The sequence below is a fragment of the Nycticebus coucang genome, chromosome 2, assembly GCF_027406575.1.
Source record: "Nycticebus coucang isolate mNycCou1 chromosome 2, mNycCou1.pri, whole genome shotgun sequence".
Classification (NCBI taxonomy): domain Eukaryota; kingdom Metazoa; phylum Chordata; class Mammalia; order Primates; family Lorisidae; genus Nycticebus; species Nycticebus coucang.
The window spans coordinates 155,754,037-155,772,161 of NC_069781.1; the positions used below are offsets into that span (position 1 = coordinate 155,754,037).

General features: G+C 52.6%; 1 protein-coding gene across 2 annotated transcripts in view; it reads left to right on the forward strand.

The window, feature by feature from the left end:
• Window positions 1-1,375: 1,375 nt before the first annotated feature.
• CPNE2 (copine 2) overlaps window positions 1,376-18,125 on the forward strand; it is a 48,972-nt gene continuing 32,222 nt past the window's right edge. The window contains exons 1-3 of one of the 2 annotated variants that reach the window (XM_053602413.1): window positions 1,376-1,687; window positions 11,010-11,186; window positions 16,248-16,465. In XM_053602413.1, the coding sequence (XP_053458388.1) occupies window positions 16,286-16,465 (180 nt within the window). In that variant the 5' untranslated portion in view covers window positions 1,376-1,687; window positions 11,010-11,186; window positions 16,248-16,285. The remainder of the gene's footprint in view (window positions 1,688-11,009; window positions 11,187-16,247; window positions 16,466-18,125) is intronic. The other variant, XM_053602402.1, reaches the window with a different exon arrangement.

Below are 18,125 nucleotides of genomic sequence, written 5' to 3' on the forward strand. Positions count from 1 at the left end.
AGCCCAAGCAACTACCTCCATCCTTCAGGTCTCTTAGAGGAAGCCTTGCTGACCCCCATGGCTGAGTTGGATCTTCTACGCCCCCTGCCTCCAACTTTTGCACTTTCCATAGAGGAGTATAATTGCGTGGCCCCTGGATTTGGCCTCCAGAGGTGAGCAGCCGGAGGAGAGGTATTGACTACCACCATCCACCCCAGTCCTGACTCTCCTGCTGGAAGGGGAAAAAAAGAATTCTGGGGGCCAGAGCAATCAGGACAGGCTTCTGTCCTATCCTGGGGCTGGTGTTGGGTCTGTGAACACCTATAGGTTGGTTTGCCCCAGAGCTGGGCAGGAGGCTTTGATGGCTTTATGTGGAAGAAAGGTGAGGAGAGCTTGGAGAAATAGAAGGATGGATGGGGGACAGGCAGGCAGAGAACAAAGCTGGAAGCCCAGGGCTGTTTAGTGGCCACCCCTCTAAGGCCGCAAAGTGCCTGTGACTCAGACAGTGGAGTGAGGTTCTCAGGCTGCAGGGTGAGACTCCCACATTAACCCTCACCTGCCCAGAATGAAAAATCTACAACTGAAGTTCAGCTATGTGTTAGCCCTCAGCTGCCCAATCTTTGAACATGGTCAAAGATGGGCTTGGGACATGGGGCTTGGGACATGGTCTTGGGACATGGGGCTTGGGACATGGTCTTGAGATCCCCAGGACAGTCCTGACCCCCCAAATCTGGTTAAATGTGGCGCAGCTGTCTGATGCCCAGTGGTGAACTTGCCCAGAGGTTACATAAATACGGCTGGGGGCCAGCAGCTTGAGCGCCCAGAGACAGATTCAGTGTTTTTTTTTTTCTCAAGAATTGGTGTCTCTTGTAGGGAAAAGGAAGCCTACAAGTGGAGGCCTCAGCTTCAGGACCTTGAAGACTAGCCTATGCTGACTATCCCCAAACCCCATTCCGATGTCTTTATCTTATCGTCTGTGTCAGCGGAATATGTCATCTCCCCAGTCTCCGGCAGCAAGAAAATGCCGAGCTTTTTCGCTAGTGGAACAAAAACATAAAAGAAGGAAGAAAACAAGGCGGTCCTAGTGCTGCCCAATACAGCCCAGAAGCAAGCCCTGTGGTGTTTGTTCCGAGGGCGCAGAGTTGCGCTCACCGACGCTGGAGGTCGAGTCCGCCCTGAGCCTCCCCCCAGGCCCGAGCCGAGCCCACCCCTCCGTTCCCGCGTCGGAGGTGACTGAGGCTACAAAGAAGCACGCCGGGGAAGGTGCGAACCTGCGGCGTCCCGGCCCGGAACTCTCAGTCCCTCGGGTTCGGGGCCCCGCGGTATCGAACGCCCGGACTGGCGGGGCGCGCAGGCCGGGGGCTGCGATCGCCGGACAGCAGGCGGGACAGCGCCCCCGCTCCGCCCGTGGAAGAGGGCTCGCCCCTCCAGGAAGCGCCCGCCTCGCCTCCTCGCTCCCTCCCTGCACCCGCCCTCGGCCGGAGGGAGGAGCCCGAGCCGCCACCGCCCGCCCGGCCCGGGAGGAGGACCGAACCCCGAGCGGCTGAAGCGCACGCTAGCGGGCCGTGGCAGCTCGGGCGGCGCCCTGAGCCCGTCCCGCTCCCGCGGGCCCGGCTGAGCAGGGACAGCGCCCAGGGATGCCCCGGCGGCCCGGAGCGCCGGCAGCGGCAGCCGTGCGGTGAGGGCGGAGGCGCCCGCGGGACCCGCGGTGAGTGGGGCCCGGACCGGCCAGGCGCGGGTGGGGGCGGCCGAGCGCGAGTGCTTAAGTTCGGCCTTGGGGCTTGGCTTCTGGTACCCGTAAGCGGTCCATGGAAGCTGGGTTCTGCCTCCGGGGGCTGCGGCGCCCGGAGCCCCCGCCACCCGCGCGAGCCGGGACTCCTGCACTTAGGTGACTCAGCTCTGACCCAGCCACGCGGGGGCGCTCCGCCTTTGCCCGGACCGCGGGCGGGAGGGGTATGGGAGGAGGGTGGCGCCCTCGGGGGTCGAGACCTGCTGTTTTGGGGACACTTCTTCCTTCTCCCAGGAGCCTGGAAGGCGTCCGGAAGGTAGAGTCCCGCTGCCATCGCAGCTGCTAGAGGCGTGAGGTCCGGCTGGCTTCTGGTGGGCGCGGGCCCCTCTTTATGACCCTCTACTCTGCTTCCAGCCGCGCCCCCTCCCCACACCCCCTGCTGAGGGCCATCATCTCCAGACCCCAAAGGGGAGAAAAGAGAGGAAGTAGGGCTGGGCAGCTTCCCAGAAGTCGGAGTGTGTTTGCAAACTAGTTTTTGCGCAAAAGCTCTGTCTGGCACCTGTGTGTTTAAAGCGGGGGTGTAGGGGTGCGCGAATGGAGGGAGAAGGAGCGAGCAAGGCCCTCACTTCCTTCCCGTTACCGTTACCCGTCCCCCGCAGTGATGCTTCTCTGAAAATAGAGGGGTCTTACTCTCCTCTCCCGTTCTCCTCATGTCCGATCCCCTTAGCACCCCTTCCCCGCCCCTCAATTTGGTCAGCTCCTCTTTTGGGGAGGGACAACCTCAAAGGGGGCTGTGATTTGCCCAAGGTCACAAGTGCAACTCAGACCTAAGCTCTGGTAGCCAGTTGGGGGCCCATCTTGCTGTTCGACTTCCCTGCTCTAAATGTATTGCGGAAGGGACAGGGGTCTGGGAGAAATATTTGAAAGGCCCTTTGTTTTGTCTGCCCTTACCGTTAGGGGGCTTCTTATGCCCCTTGAGGTATCTCCCCCAGGATGATTGCGGGGGAGCCCTTCATCCGTGGGAAACAACCATGGTGTCCTGGGTTGTAATCTTTAACTGCGCAGCCTGCCTGTGGACAGCCCTGGTGGGGATCCTTGGGAGATCTAGCCCAGCGGTGGGACCTTGACCCAGACCCTGAGCATCTGCCTTATCTTTTGTAAAATGGGCTAATCAGCCAGGGCCTGCCTGTCGGAGAATGGGCACAAACTTAAAGGAGTGGTTTTATTGCATTCCCCCTGGCGCAGAGCCCAGGGAGTTTGGAGTGCCCCAGGCGGGTAGCATGGCCAGCTGGAGTTGGAGGGGTCACCCAGGCATGTTTCTTCATGGAAAGAACCAGGGATTAAGAATGAGATGGTTGGGTTCACCTGCTTCTGCCATTTCCTGTCACCCCTTTGGCTGAGGAATTTTTCCATCTGTAGAAGGAGGCAAACTATGACAGGATCCAGCTTACAGGGCCAGGGACTGGGGTGGGGGGCAGGCGTTCTGCAAATTAGGTCACACTGTATAGTGTATAGGGCAGACAGTATAGTGTCTCTAGGGGTGTTTCAAGAGATCCTTATCCTCATAATGCCATGAGAATTAAAAATTCAGGGATGCGGGCGGCGCCTGTGGCTCAGTGAGTAGGTATCTGGCCCTATATATCGAGGGTGGCAGGTTCCAACCCAGTCCTGGCCAAACTGCAACAAAAAAATAGTTGGGCATTGTGGCCCGTGCCTGTAGTCCCAGCTACTCAGGAGGATGAGGCAAGAGAATGTCCTAAGCCCAAGAACTAGAGGTTGTTGTGAGCTGTGACACTATGGCACTCTACCGAGGATGACAGGGTGAGACTCTGTCTCTAAAAACAATAAAATAAAAAATTCAGGGACGTCAGTGAAAAAGCAGGTCAGGAATGGGGCCTCAGCTTCTGTATTTGTAAAAGAGCAAGGATAGTACTTTTTATACTCTTTATAAAGGATACCTTTATAATCTTTTAGGATAGTTGTGTATTTCTTTAAAGGTAGTTGTGAGGATTAAGGGAGACTGCAACGGACTCCTGCGCCAGCATTAACTGGCACATGGTAAGTGCCTGGTAACCATTAACGGTCACTGTCATTATCCATGGGAATGTTAGGAAGCCTGATGTGGGTAAATGCATTCAGGGTTCCTTCTGGGATTTTCTAGGCCATCTTGCTCCTCGCTCTCCTGTTGGGACTTCTGGGCTGTTCTGGGGGCAGGAGCCTGAGTGGAAAGGTTCTACTATGCTGAAATATGGAGAACACCAAGGGTGGTGGCAGATTCCGTCTGGGCGTCCCCATTTCTCTCACTTTGGGCTGGCCTTCTGGGGCTCTAAAGCATGAATAGGAAACAATAGAACATCCTCCAATGATTTGTTCATTCCTGTCAGAGAAGGAAGCATCTTTGCCAGGCAGGGTCTCCTACTGAGAAGCTCTCAGCCCAGGGCCTAGATCCCCCTTGCCTGGTGGAGGTCTCCTTCCTTCTCCCTTCCTCTGACCCTTACAGGGAGCACTGTGGCTGCTGAGTCAGGAACAAAACACTTCAAGAATCCAGCCCCTTCCCCCTTGGAGGGGATGGATTCACTCTCCCCTGTCCTCCCCCTGCTGCAGGACACAGTGGGGTCTTGAATGCTAGGTCACCCTGTGATTTTGGCAGGCAGCAGCTGGAGAAGTCCACGGTCAGCTGTGCCCTCCCCCTTGTTGTCCAAAGGGAGGATATGGGGTCCCACAGTGTCTGAGGCCTGAGCTGGGGTCAGCGGTGCCTCCTGGCTCCAAGCCCAATGTCCTCTGCCCTTATTGGGCCACTCGACCTTGGCTCTCATGGTGGAGTCCAGGAGACGTCTATTCCATGTCCTGGAATGTCTCCCCACTTGTCCTGTCCACACCTTCTTGCTCTGGGTCTGAGATGAGACTAATTAGCAGGGGTTACATCACTGTTTCATCACTTGACTCTATTTTTCTTGGGGCGTTTGCTACTCTTTAAAATCGTTTATTCATTTGTGCATCAGCTTCTTACCTGCCCCCCAGCACCGCCCCTAAAAGTGTCATCACCACAAAAGGAAAGTGAGAACAGGTTCATCTTGTTCAGGGCTATGTCCCTGCACTTAGAGCAGTGCCTGGCATGTGGTAGGTGCTCAGTAAACATTAGTGCGAGGAATAACAGCCTGCCCCTGTCATAACCTCCTGTTGAATGAGTGTGTCTCCATGATGTGAGGTGATGGAGCCTGGAAGAACTCAGAGCTTGCCCTCATGGGTCTCCAGAGGGATCCCTGTCTCACCATTGTGAATGCTGGGGGACACACCCATGGAGGAGGGGGTAGGGAGAGTTGTGTGTCTGAGAGAAAGTGGGATTTGCCTCGCCCTGAGAGACCAGGAGCTGGGGCAGGATGAGGAGGTGGCAGCTGCTACCCTGGGTGGGGAATCACTTGCCGCCATTGCCTGCCCACACAGGGGACTGAAGTCTGCTAGGAAGAGTCACCCTGGAAGTGGGGCTCCCAGCTCTCCCTGCTGCTCTCTACATGAAGTTCTTAAGGCACCTGTGAAAGGCTTGGAAACTGAAGAGGGCTATGGGCAGATGCTGTCATTCCTCTTTCATTTGTGGCATTGGATCCCCACCTCCCAGGAAAGCTTCTCTCATCACATAGCCTTTTGGTTTTGGTTACTTGACAGATGTTAGTTGAGCAGCTGCTCTGGACCGGGGACTATATGCTGGAGGCACAACCATGATCAAAATCAGTCTGGGCTCAGGAGCTTGGGATGGAGGAGGTTGGTAGACAGGGAGGCGGGCAAATAACCAAGGCAGGGCAGGAAATCTCAGATCATGGGAAATGTCAGGAGGAGAATACAGCAGGGCTCAGTGATTGTGACAGGGGGTGGTACAGTGGGGGATTGTGACAGGGGGTGGTACAGGCCTCCAGGGAGGAGGCAGCATTTGGCCTGGGGTGTTAATAGACTGCAAGCGGGAGAGCAGGGCCTGGTTGTGTCCTGGCCATACTTGGTGCCCAGCAGGTGCTCAGTGGATAGTTTTGAATAAATGAATATGGAGTGCCTCAGGCAGAGGAAAGAGCACGTGGTGGGGTCACGCCTAGTGTATTCCGGAGCCCATTCTCCCTGCAACTCAGCTCTCTGTCTCCCTTGGTGGTACCTCTGCAGTGTGGAAGGGTGTGGGATAGGCAGCTTGAAAGCTACCAAACAGCAAGGAGTCACTAGCAGAAGGTGGTGATGAGCAGAGTACCCAGCCACTATAGGGACCCCGGGGGGTGCAGGCCTTGCCTGAGTGCAGGTGACTTTGCAGGTGCTGGGTGGGAGCCTGAGCAGCCCAGGACAGACTAAAGGGCATTTGTAGACTCCTTGATTGGCTATCCTGGTGCCCAAGTGTCTTTATCTTCACAGGCAGGGAAACTGAGGCACAGAGAGGGGAGGGGATTTTCCTGGATTCACACATAGAGTTGGAAGCCTCCTGTCACCTAGTAGCCCCGTGGTACTCCCCCAGGAGTATATGGGCACTTTAGGGGAGGGCTCAGGGCAGTGGCCCTGACTCCCCTTTGAGTGAAGCCACATTTAAATAATTTGGACTGGGTAGTCACTGTCACTTCAACCCTGCATTACCCTGGTCTACTTTCTGAGCCTGGCCAGACCCACTCCTGAAGTCCCTTAAGTACTCAAGAGTACTCTGGGACCCAGCATACCTCCACACCATCCCCTCCTGGAGCTTCTCTGGAGGTGGGAGGGCAGGACCCACCAGCCCTACTTTGCAAATGAAGGAGCTGAGGCCCAGAGGGAGGGGTGGTAGAAACAGACCTGAGCCCAGCCCCTGGACTCCCTGGGGGTAGGAGGGAGGCTGCCTTTAGGCCTGCTTAGACCAGCACCTATAGTGACAGGCTGGGGAGACCCCTCCCCAGCCCCTGCCCAGACCGAGCCTTCTAGTTCAGCCTGAGCTGACCCAAAGGAGGCCCCCTCCCCCAAGAGCCAGAGCTTACTGATTAGGTGGGGTTATGGAGAATGGCCTCCCTCAAGTGTGGTCTGAGGAAACTGAGGGTCCCGGGGGGGACATCAGAGCAGACCCCTGCTGCAGCCTCTTCGCCATGCTGTCTGCATCTATATTTATCCCTGTAATGGCCTGGCTGCCTGTTGGAATGTGGTGTTTCAGAGCACAGCAGCCGGTGCCGTAGCTAAGGTGGAGAAGTGATTTGTGTTGAGACGCCACCCCCCACCTTACTAAGAGTGCCAGTTTGCTCCCTGGGGGCTGCCTGCCACTTGGCAGGAGCCAGTGCAGTGATGGGTGTGTGTTGAGGGCCCCAGGGAGCATGAGCAACTTGGCACTGGACCCCATCCCTCCAAAACCAGGATGCAGGGTGTCAGGGTGGTGGGGTTCAAGTGTGGCTGGAAGGCAGGGCCAGATAAACTCAAAAGTCTTTCAGCTCAGAGGCTCAAAGAACTCCTGATTTTGAAGTCCCAGAAATCCCAATCCAGGAATTCTGTGGATAAGTAGTCCCAGACATTTACATTTCCACCATTCCTTTTTCTTTTGCTTTTTTGCTCTCCCTCGCTTTCAGCAAACACGTGTTGAGCTCCCATTCTGTGCCTTTCAGTGTTGGGAACAATAGATGAAAATAGGATTTGGTCTCATCTCTAAACTCAAGTGAGGGCGACATTTCCTAAGCCGGTGGTTATAAATATGGTGATACTGTGATTCCCTGTCAAGGACCAGGGAATCAGGCAGGCCTCTATTGAGGAGTCCCTGGATTGCCACTGTTGTTGTTCTTCTTAATGTTGTTAGTTGAAGTGTAACATACAAAATAGAACAGACATCCTACACGTATAATTCAATGACTGTCCACAACCCGGCACATCTGTGTCACCAGCATCCAGATCAGAAATAGACATGCCCAACAGCAAATGCCCCTGGTGTCCCCTTCTAATCAATAACACCCTCCTCCTGTCCTGCCAGTATCCTGACTTCCAGCAGCGTAGGTTCGTTTTGCCCATGTTTAACGTCAGATAAATGAAATCATGGAGGGTGACATACCCCTTTCTTTTTTTTTTTTTGAGACAGAGCCTCAAGCTGTTGCCCTGGGTAGAGTGCTATGGCATCACAGCTCACAGCAACCTCCAACTCCTGGGCTCAAGGGATTCTCCTGCCTCTGCCTCCCAAGTAGCTGGGACTACAGATGCCGGCCACAAGCCCGGCTTTTTTTTTTTTTTTTTTTTTTGGTTGTAGCCGTCATTGCTGTTTGGCGGGCCAGAGCTGGATTCGAACCCAACAGCTCAGGTGTATGTGGCTGGTGCCTTAGCTGCTTGAGCCACAGGCACAGAGCCGACATACCCCTTTCCATCTGGCTTCCTTCATTTAGCATGTCTGTGAGACCCATCCACATCATTGCTATGCTTGTGCCTCCTTCATGCTTGATTCGTGTTATCCATTGTGTACCCAGATCATAGGGATTTGGGTGGTTTAATGATATATAATACTGGTGTGAACATTTTCCTGCATATATCTTTTGGTAAACATACATGAATGTTTCTGTTGGGCATTGCTGGGAGGAATCCACTTATTTGGCTTTTGCAGACACTGCTAAACATTTCTCCCAAATGGTTACACCGATTTCCATACCCACTGGCAACCTGCAGAGTTCCAGTAGCTCCACATCCTCACCAACACGAGGTGGTGTCAGCCTTTTAAAATTTTGGCCATCTTGGGGTGGAGGTGGTGGGGGGGCATAGCGAATGATATTGCATTTGGTTCTTCTAAGCTAAGTTTGAAGAAAGAATACCCTTAGTGAAGAAGAGGATGGGCATTCCAGGCAAATGGAATAGCATTTGCAAAATTGGAGGTGGGGATGAAAAAGAATTGCTGGAACTCTGGAGTAAACAGCATAGCTAGAGCCAAAGGTGTGAAGGAGAGGACTTTGGGAGTCTCATCAGGGAGTCTGGATGTTGCCTGGAACAGCGGTTCTCAACCTGTGGGTCACGACCCACAGGAACTGTATTAAAGGGTCACGGCATTAGGAAGATTGAGGACCACTGACCTGGAGAATGGTAGGGAGCCACAGAGAGGTCTTTCTCACATCGAGCCAGTATCTGTGCATCAGACATTTTTGTCATTTCCATTTGTTGGATAAGAAAACTGAGATGCAGAAAGACCAAATGTATCCAGAATCACATTAGTAGAGTCCTTGGAATGCAGATCCCTTCAGAGGTTGAAAGTGGTATTGGCCTTGAAGCCAAAGGGCCAGAACTATTTGGGTAAGTGATTCAACCTCCAAGCCTCAGTTTTGCTCATCCAGAGAATGGGAGGGGCAATAACTCCTCGCTCCAGGACAATGTGAAACTACAGAAGTTAAAGACCATAGTGTATTCGATCCAGGACCTGGGCAAGGCATTATTAATATTACCAGTACTCTCGTTTTATTATGGGTAGTTCTCCATCAGCCCAGCCATCACCTCTCTCTTCTAGCTGACTGGTGGGGGTGCCACCTTAGTTCCTACACTTCAGAAGCGTTAGCGCAGAACTCCTACTGCCCTGACAGCCTGTTTCCCTACCCTGTAACAGTTCTCCTAGGAACTAAAGGTTGCTCTGACAGTTCATTTTATGTGTTAATTTGGCTGGGCTTTGGTGACCAGTTGTTAGGTCAAATAAAGGTATTTTTTAGATGTGATTAACATTTAAATCAGTAGACTTGAGTAAAGCGGATTATCCTCCATAGCATGTGGGTCTCGTCCAATTGATAGAAGGCCTTCAAAGCAAAGACTAAGGTTTCTCAAAGAAGAATTCAGCCTTAAGATTCCAACATAGAAACCCTGCCTGGGTTTCCAGCTTTCTGGCTCGCCCTTCAGATTTTGGACTTTCCAGCCTACACTCGCATGAGCCAATTCCTCAAAGTAAATTTTTCTCTCTACATTAAATTTCTCTCTCTACATATATAGATATCCTATTGGTTCTGCTTCTCTGGAGAACCTTGACTAATATAATTGCCATTTGTTCTCTTAGCAGTGATTCTCAACCTTCCTAATGCCTAGACCCTTTAATACAATTCCTCATGTTGTGGTGACCCCCAACCATAAAATTATTATCGTTGCTACTAGCTGATTCTGGTGTGGGGAGGGAGCTGAACGTTTCTAAGGAGCTCCCAGAGGCTGCCCACCTGGGAGCGACTAGCAACAAAAATAATTTTATGGTTGGGGGTCACCACAACATGAGGAACTGTATTAAAGTAAAGGGTCTAGGCATTAGGAAGATTGAGCATCTCATCTGGCAAAATGGGGCAAAGGAGGCTATTTAAACCTAGATTCATTCCAGACGCGTTCCAGCCCCCTGAAAAGTCAGTAGACTTAGCAGCCAGCAGGACCAGTGTGGAATAGGTGCCTGGTGGGCTGAGTTTCTGGTTAGACTGGACTAAAGGCTAGTCTGATTGCCATCTAGACTAGCATTTGAACACTCAGAGACCTGCAGAGCCGTGGCTGGGAACCCAGTGTGTGACGCTGGCAGGACTTGTATGATAACCAAATATGACATCTGCCTCATTCTGCCAAGTACAAGAGCCATCCCTGGGGTGTGGTCAGCCCTGGGAGCCATATTGCAGCCTCTGATTGTGGGCCTCTTGGCTCAAAGTGTAGTCCCAGGTGGGCAGCCTCTGGGAGCTCCTTAGAAACGTTCAGGTCCCTCCCCAGACGTGCTGAATCAGAATTGGCATTTTAACAAGATGCTGCACCTACTCTGCTAACCCCTGATTTGTACTTAGCCTGCGTCAAAATCACCAGGAGGGCTTGTTAAAATACAGGTCGGTGGTCGCCACTCTAAAGCTGCGGGTGGAGCAGTAGGTCTGGGTGGGCCTGGGATGCTGCGTCTCTAACAAGCCCGGGATGTGCTGAGTTGGTCCGTCTGGTAATCACACTTGGAGTAGGGAGAGCTCTGAGCCACCTTGGGAGCTTTCCTGATGGAGTTTGGACCCCAATGAGCAGCATTTGGTGGATGAACAAGGACTCAGAGACCCTAAGGGTCCCAAGAGTTGCAGCACCTGAGAGTGGGAGTCCCCTCAGAGACCATGTAGCTTGTGCGCCCAAGCCCATGCTGTGTCGGCCACCTGAGAAGGGGAGCATGGAGCCAGGTTTCTCAACCACTTTTAGCCTTTTTCCCCCTTTATGTAAACTGTAAACTTCACACATCCCCCAAGTTCTTGATCTGCTCCCCTTCCCTAGCCACTAAAAATGGCTGATAATAAAGTTACATAGTGTCATTCCAGGGGCTCTGCCTGGCTTACTCCTCACCACACCCTAGGAAAGCACTCACATGGTCTCCATTTTACAGGGGGAGAACTGAGACCAGAGAGATTAAGTAACCTGCCTGAGGTCACAGAGCAGGTGAATGGAGAAGCCAGGGACTCAGACCACCACAGTCCGAGTCCAGCGTCTGTGCCCCTAACCACTGCATGGTACTGACCAGGCGACCAAGTCTCTTTCTTTGTTGCTGTCACCAGCAAAACAGGTAATTTTTTTTTTCCTTTTCCAAATGCCAGGTTGAATATGCTCTTTCTGACAATGCCAAATGTCCTCACTAGAAGTTCCATTAGGCCATCACTATGGCCCTTCATTGTTGTCACCAGTTGAGAACCTCTGGAGTGGGGGGTCTGCCTCCCTGGCCACCTCGGGCCTGCCCTCATTTCAGTCCTCTGTCTTCCCTGTCCAGTTGCCCCTTAGCCACTGCTTCCCTGTGCCTGTCTCTCTCCATGTCTCCCTGTCAGTCGCTGCTGCCTAGAGGTTGGGGGGTCCTCGGGGTCTGTTCAGTAGCTCCCCAGGACAGTGGACTCTGACTGCAGCTGGCTCCCAGGACCAGTCGCTGGCTCCTAGGTGGGAAGAATAGAGTCTTGACCCCCTTGGCTCTGGGTGTTCTGTACCTCTGGGAAGGATGGTTCCTTCCCTGGCTTAGAGAAACTCCTGCCAGCCTCTCAGAATGGTTATAAGGGTCCAGGGTTTAAGAAGCAGCTTTGTCATGTCTTAAGTCACTATGCAGGGGAAGGTGGGCATGATTCCTCTGGGACTGCAGATTAAGGAGCTTGCCCGAGATGAGGGCGTCCCTCCCTGCCTCATTCATTGGGTACATATGTTTTAGGCCCTCACTATGTGCAGATGCTGCTGTAGGTGCTGGGGAGGCAGTAGTGATACCTCCCTCAGGGACCTTCCTAGGGGTGGCAGACAGACACACGTAGGCATATAGACAAATATGTACAATGATCATACATTGCAGTGATCTGTGAAGGAAATCGTGTGGATCTAGGGCAGATTACAGCAGCTCGGTGATCAGGGAAGCCTCTGAGGATGTGACATTAAGCTGACAACTAAGCCCCTTTGTGTGAAGGGGAGCAAGTGCAAAGGCCTGGAGCTGGTGAGAGGCTGGCTTATTTGCAGAGCAGAGGCAGAAGGAGTTGGGCTTTGTGACCTGGGAAGGGAAGGCCTCAGATTTCCAGATGGAGCCATGCTGGCCCCCGATCTGGCTTTGGTGTGGAGAAGAGAGTGTAACTGAGGTTGCATCAGGGAGGCCTGTCGTGAGCTGGGGCATGGCGGGGGACAGCACAGTGGGAGCCTGGCCAGGCCAAGGAATAGAAGTGGGGAGAAAGGATGAAGGCTGGACACAGCTGGGAGGTGGGATCGGCAGCTGCAGTGGGACTTGGGAGGTGAATGTGAGTGGAAGACAAGGATGATGGGTTTCTAGGCTTCTGGCTAAAACCGGAATGTTCTAAATCTATGTGTGTCTCAGTGCCAGAGTCTCCATATCCTGTCCTTCTGCCTAAGCCCAAGCTGCCTAGTTGCAGGGGTCAGTAGACCCTGTCAGGGCTGACACCTTGTGACTTCTCCATTGTGTGGCCCCAGGGTACTCAAGGAAGGTTTGCTGCATAAATGGATGAATCAATGACAAGGAATTCCCAGCCCTACCTTCCCTTTGCCACAGTTAACTCATCTGTAAGAAAAGGACTTCGACTTTGTATTCCCGCCCTCCCAGGTCCTTCCCTGGTGTTTGGTCACCCCAGAAGGCCTGTGCCATCTGTGCCAGGAATCAGGACCATCTCTTGAGCAGGCCCTGGCTCCCCATACTTCCCCATCCATCCTGAAACCTCAAATTACCTGCAGGGCGGGTGCCCAGATGCACATGGCAGGCCCAGCCCTCCCTTAATGACACCTTGCCCGCCCGCCCTCCTGCTGGGGTAGGAGGGGAAGGGGCCCGGCCCAGCCTAAGCTGTGGTTTCTTTTTCCATTGCGTCAGGCCTCAGGGTCCAGCCTGCCTGTCCGCTGCTGGCACAGAGGGGGCCAATCTGACCCCCACTTTCCCCAACTCCGGACATTATGTGTTCCCCGTTTCGGGGATCCAGAAGCTTCCAGCCAGAGGGTGAGTTTGGATGGGGAGCCTGCCCCTGGCTGGGGGAAGAGTCCCCTTCCCCACATGTCCCTTGCTCACTCCAGCTGGGGCCTGTGCGATCCAGATGGAGTTGAAGTGGGCAGTGGGGGTCCCGGCCCTTCTCCACCTCCCCTGTGACTTGGCTCCCCAGCCATACCCTCAGCCAGGCTGAAAGGAGTGAGGATAGGAGGCCTGGGCAGGAACCAAGGAAGGGGGATGGGAGCTTGGACGGGAGAGGGGGTAGCAATGGGGAGGAAGGAGTGGCCTTGCAGTGTGCATACAGATGCATGCCTTTGCACTTGTCCGTCCGGGTGCCAGTGTTTACGTGTATATATGTGACCACACACGGGTGTTTCAACCAGGAAGTGTGCAAATCTGGGTATGTGTACCTGATACTCTTCAGGATGAGAACAGAAGTGTCTGCCTTGGTAGCAGAGGGTGGTGGCATCTAATTTGTCTTGGAGGGAGCCGGTGTGTGGAGGAAAGGAGGTGGATGAGCTGGAGTCCACCCCGTCAGTGATCATGGGAGACTTAGGGTGTGGACAGGGTAGTCCCAGAGGAGCTGGTGATGATGGGCACTCTGGGCCTGTCCTGGGTACTTGTTAACATGGAGGAGTGTCCTTGGCTTCCCCAGATCTGCAGCCCTAATACCTCCCTGCCCTCTTAGCCTCAGGGTCCCCTGGGCCTGGTTAGTTTCCTAGCTGCCCCCACCTAGGTCCTAGGTCCTAGGTCCTAGATGCCACCACCCCCTGCTACCAAGGCAGTCCAGCAATCCAACTCAACCCTACCAAAAAGGCCAAATATTGGCCTGAGTCTTGAGACCTGTTCACATCCTGCCTCTGCTGTTTTCTGACCGTGTGATCACTTCCACTTTCTGGGCCTCAGTTTCCCCATCTGTGAAATGGGGCGATTGCCCTACCCCACTCCCCTTACCCCTGGGTAGGTGTACGCATAACCTCACCCACACAGCAAGGGGTCTATTTTGGACACCCTTTCTGCCCACCCCCCCCCCCCAGTTGGGTTGAGTATTTGCTCACCTCCCGGGCCCTGCCTCCGACTTGGCACCACTGCCCAGATGCACACACTGAGAATGAACGCAGTTAGCCAGCTTCTCCAATAGAAGCTGATTTTTAGGTGACAAGAAAAAATCCTGCTGGCAAATTGTAGTGCTGTCCTGACACTCTAGTTCACGTAATTATAAAGAGGGTCTAGGGATAAATGGTGGGAATGAGGAGGCTGAGGACTGGCTTTGTCGCTGTCCAGATCCTCTCCCTGCCAGGCGTGCCCCAGGAACATTGGATCTCAGAGTGGAGGTGGGCTCCACCACCAGCCCCCCACTGGCCCTGGCCTCCTACAGATGCATGGGTATATGTCTGCCCAGCAAGTAGCTGGGACTCAGGAAGTGGGCTGTGGCCGGGGTCACAGGGTGGAGAGTGGATGCAGCATAGTGACAGTGGCTTGGTCCTTGCTGCCTGGACACTGGCAGGTGCCTCCTCGCTGGCCTCCCTGCTGCTTCTCCTTAGCCTGACAGTCCTTCTCCCATAGGCACAGAGTAAGCTTTTAAAAACACAAATCAGATCATGTCACTACTCTGCCTCTGAGATTTCCCATCATTCTCAGAATATAACCCAGACTTCCTATGAGGACCTACAGTGCCCCACAGGACTTGGCCATCCTCCCCGTTCTCTCACCTTTTTCCAGCCAATCAGGACTGTGAGTCCTGCGAGAGCTGAAACAGGCAGTCTTCTTTCTGCAGGATCCCTAGCACTGGTGCAGGTCTTAAGACCTCAGGACAGCCTCAAGCATCAGTGAAGGAGCCTTAGTTTCCTCCTCTGGAAAACAGGGGCAATATTGTCTGTTCCACCACAGTGTCCGAGGGGGTCCAGACATTATGCAGGTGATATGCTCAGTCAGCACTCACAAGCACAGTGACTTGGATCTGTGTTCCCAGCAGGAGCCCCTCTCTACTCTGGGGAGGTGTGGGGCAGTAAACCACTGAACAGCAAGGGGACAAAATATTAGTTAAGGAGGTGGAACCTGGCCTTTGAGAGGTGATTGGGGGCTTGGACTCATCTGCCCGGATGCTGGGGCCTATGTGAAATGCACAGGTGCCTGTGGAAATAAGAGCTGGCCAGAAGTTTCAAAGTACTGTGTCGTGATGTCTCATGGGCAAGTGGGAAACTAAGGTCCAGAGAGCCAGAGGACTTGTCTGCAGGGACTGTGGTGGGGGACCGAGGGCTGTCCTTCATCCCTTAAGATGGCTTCTTCCCCTCTTGTTCTCAACACCTTGCACTCAACACCTCGTACTCAAAGGAAAACAGAACTTCTTAAAGTGGGCAAACGTCGGTAACTAGCCTTGATAGGAGAAGAGTACATAAAGCCCAAGGCATGGAATTGGGGACATTGTGTACAAGTGAAAGGGTAGATTCTATTTTAAAGATAAAGAGCAGGGCAGCGCCTGTGGCTCAAAGGGGTAGGGCGCCGTGCTGGAGGTGGTGGGTTCAAACCCAGCCCCGGCCAAAAACTGCAAAAAAAAAAAAAAAAAAAGAGCAACTTCGGCAGATCTGAGCAATATGGAGGGTTTGTCCATTCATTCATTTATACACTCATCCTTTCTTCATTCAGCAAATACGTACCGAATGCTTCCTGTACACCAGTCACTGTGCTTGGGCCAGAGATGTAAGATTAACATGAACAAGGGAGAATTTTGAGTAAGTTACCAGAGTGAGCTTCCTAGTGGGCAAAGTGGTGAGGGAAACCTGAGCAGTTGTAAGCTCCACTGTGGCCACGAGTTGCCAACAAATTAGCTGTCGGCAAAGCCCAGGTTTTCCTGGCACAATGAATGTCTGAGACATTCCTGAATGCTGTGAGTTTTTGCTGGTCTGACAGGAGCTACCCCTAGGAACCTGTGTGTATCTCATGGGCTAAAGCAGAGAAAAACTTCAAAGGCAATCTGAACAAACCTACTAGAGACTCCTTCTCATGCATTTCCTTGCTTTATCTTTTCTCCAAGCTGTTGCCCATGTCATAGTGCCCTCACCCCACCTGGCCTTCCAGCTCTCACCACATGAAGGCCAGGTGGTGATGCCTCCATATGGTTTGGGGTAGCATAGCAGGCATCTGTCCCCTCTCTGACCCTCACTTTTGTTTCCTTAGACTGCCAGGAACTGCTGCTGCTGCCACCACCAGCCCCCATGGCTTACGTACCAGGTGGGAGTAACCCAGCAGCGGGGGCAGCCCCCATGGGCTCCCAGTATTGTGTGTGCAAAGTGGAGCTGTCTGTGAGTGGCCAGAATCTGCTGGACCGGGATGTTACCTCCAAGTCCGACCCCTTCTGTGTCCTCTTTACAGAGAACAACGGCAGATGGATGGAGGTGAGGCCTCCCTGTGTGCGTCCGTAGTGAGTAAGGAGAGGTGCTATGGTGCTGGTCCCACTGGAGTCTGGGACGTCTGGGTCAGGCCCCTGGAAGTCATTGGATTATGGGCCAGTAGCAGAGGACTATTTAGAAAATTGTTACTTTGAAAAGTAAATTTTATTTTAAATATATTTAAAATATTACTTAAAGTAATTATATTGGTGTTTAAATTATTATAATTAAACCCATAGATTTCTATTTTTATGATTTTATATTTACTATTTTATATCACAGTACTCTTAATTATTATAATATATATTTAAAATTTTATAGTTTTAGAAAATGCTCACTTCCACTTTTTTGTTTTGTTTTTCTGAGACAGAGTCTCACTTTGTCGCCCTGGGTAGAATACTGTGGCGTCATAGCTCACAGCAACTTCAAACTCTTTTTTTTTTTTTTTTTGTAGAGACAGAGTCTCACTTTATGGCCCTCAGTAGAGTGCCGTGGCCTCACACAGCTCACAGCAACCTCCAACTCCTGGGCTTAAGCAATTCTCTTGCCTCAGCCTCCCGAGTAGCTGGGACTACAGGCGCCCGCCACAACGCCCAGCTATTTTTTTGTTGCAGTTTGGCCTGGGCCGGGTTTGAACCCGTCACCCTCGGTATATGGGGCCGGCGCCTTACCGACTGAGCCACAGGTGCCACCCAACTTCAAACTCTTGGGATCAGGAGATCATCTTGCCTCAGTCTCCCGAGTAGCTGGGACTACAGGCACCTGCTACAATGCTCAGCTAATTTCTTTTTTTAAGTAGAGTCAGGGTCTCGTTCTTGCCCAGAGTGGTCTTGGACTCCTGAACTCAGCCTCAGCTTCCCAGAGTGCTAAGATTTATCACTTCCACTTTTAAATAACCTTCTCCCTTTACTTCTAAATGAACATGTGTTGAGTGAGAAGCAAAAGGAGAAACAGGGAGCTCAGGCTTTGGTCCTAGAGCTTATCCAAGGCCCAGTAATATTAGTCTCTGCTATGTGACCTTAGGCAAGTTGCTCTCCCTTTCTGAACCTACCTCTCCATCAGTGAAATGAGGATTTTGTTTTTTTTACTCTGCCTGCTTTGGAGGGCCCCAGATCTGGGCACATTGCTGGTGCCCCAGCCATGGACTTCTGGGCTGGAAGACTCTAGCTTGAGGGTTAGGGAAAGATGCAGCTTGAGGAAGCATATTGAGAATCCCGAACTCTTAACACTTTCAGGTTTTAAAACTTGCTTTGCTTCCTATTCCGCAAGGAAACTATATTTATTGTAGTGAATTTAGAAAACCCAGATAAGCCTAAAGAAGAAAATAAGAACGGTTGGGAACCTACCAATCAGGGAGAATGACTGTTAACAGTTTGGTATCCAGCCTTCCAGATAGTTTTACATGCATGTATATTTTCCAAAATAATAAGTATCTATTTTCTAATAGATACTTAGCTGGGCCACAGTGGTCATCCAGCTGAATATACTGTGGCTTACAAAGAGTTTCCACAGATGGGCGGCGCCTGTGGCTCAAGGAGTAGGGCGCTGGTCCCATATGCCGGAGGTGGCGGGTTCAAACTCAGCCCCGGCCAAAAAAAATAAGTTTCCACAGATGCTGGCTCCTTCTGGGATGCCAAGGAAATGGTGCTGGGGTTGTTGGCCCATT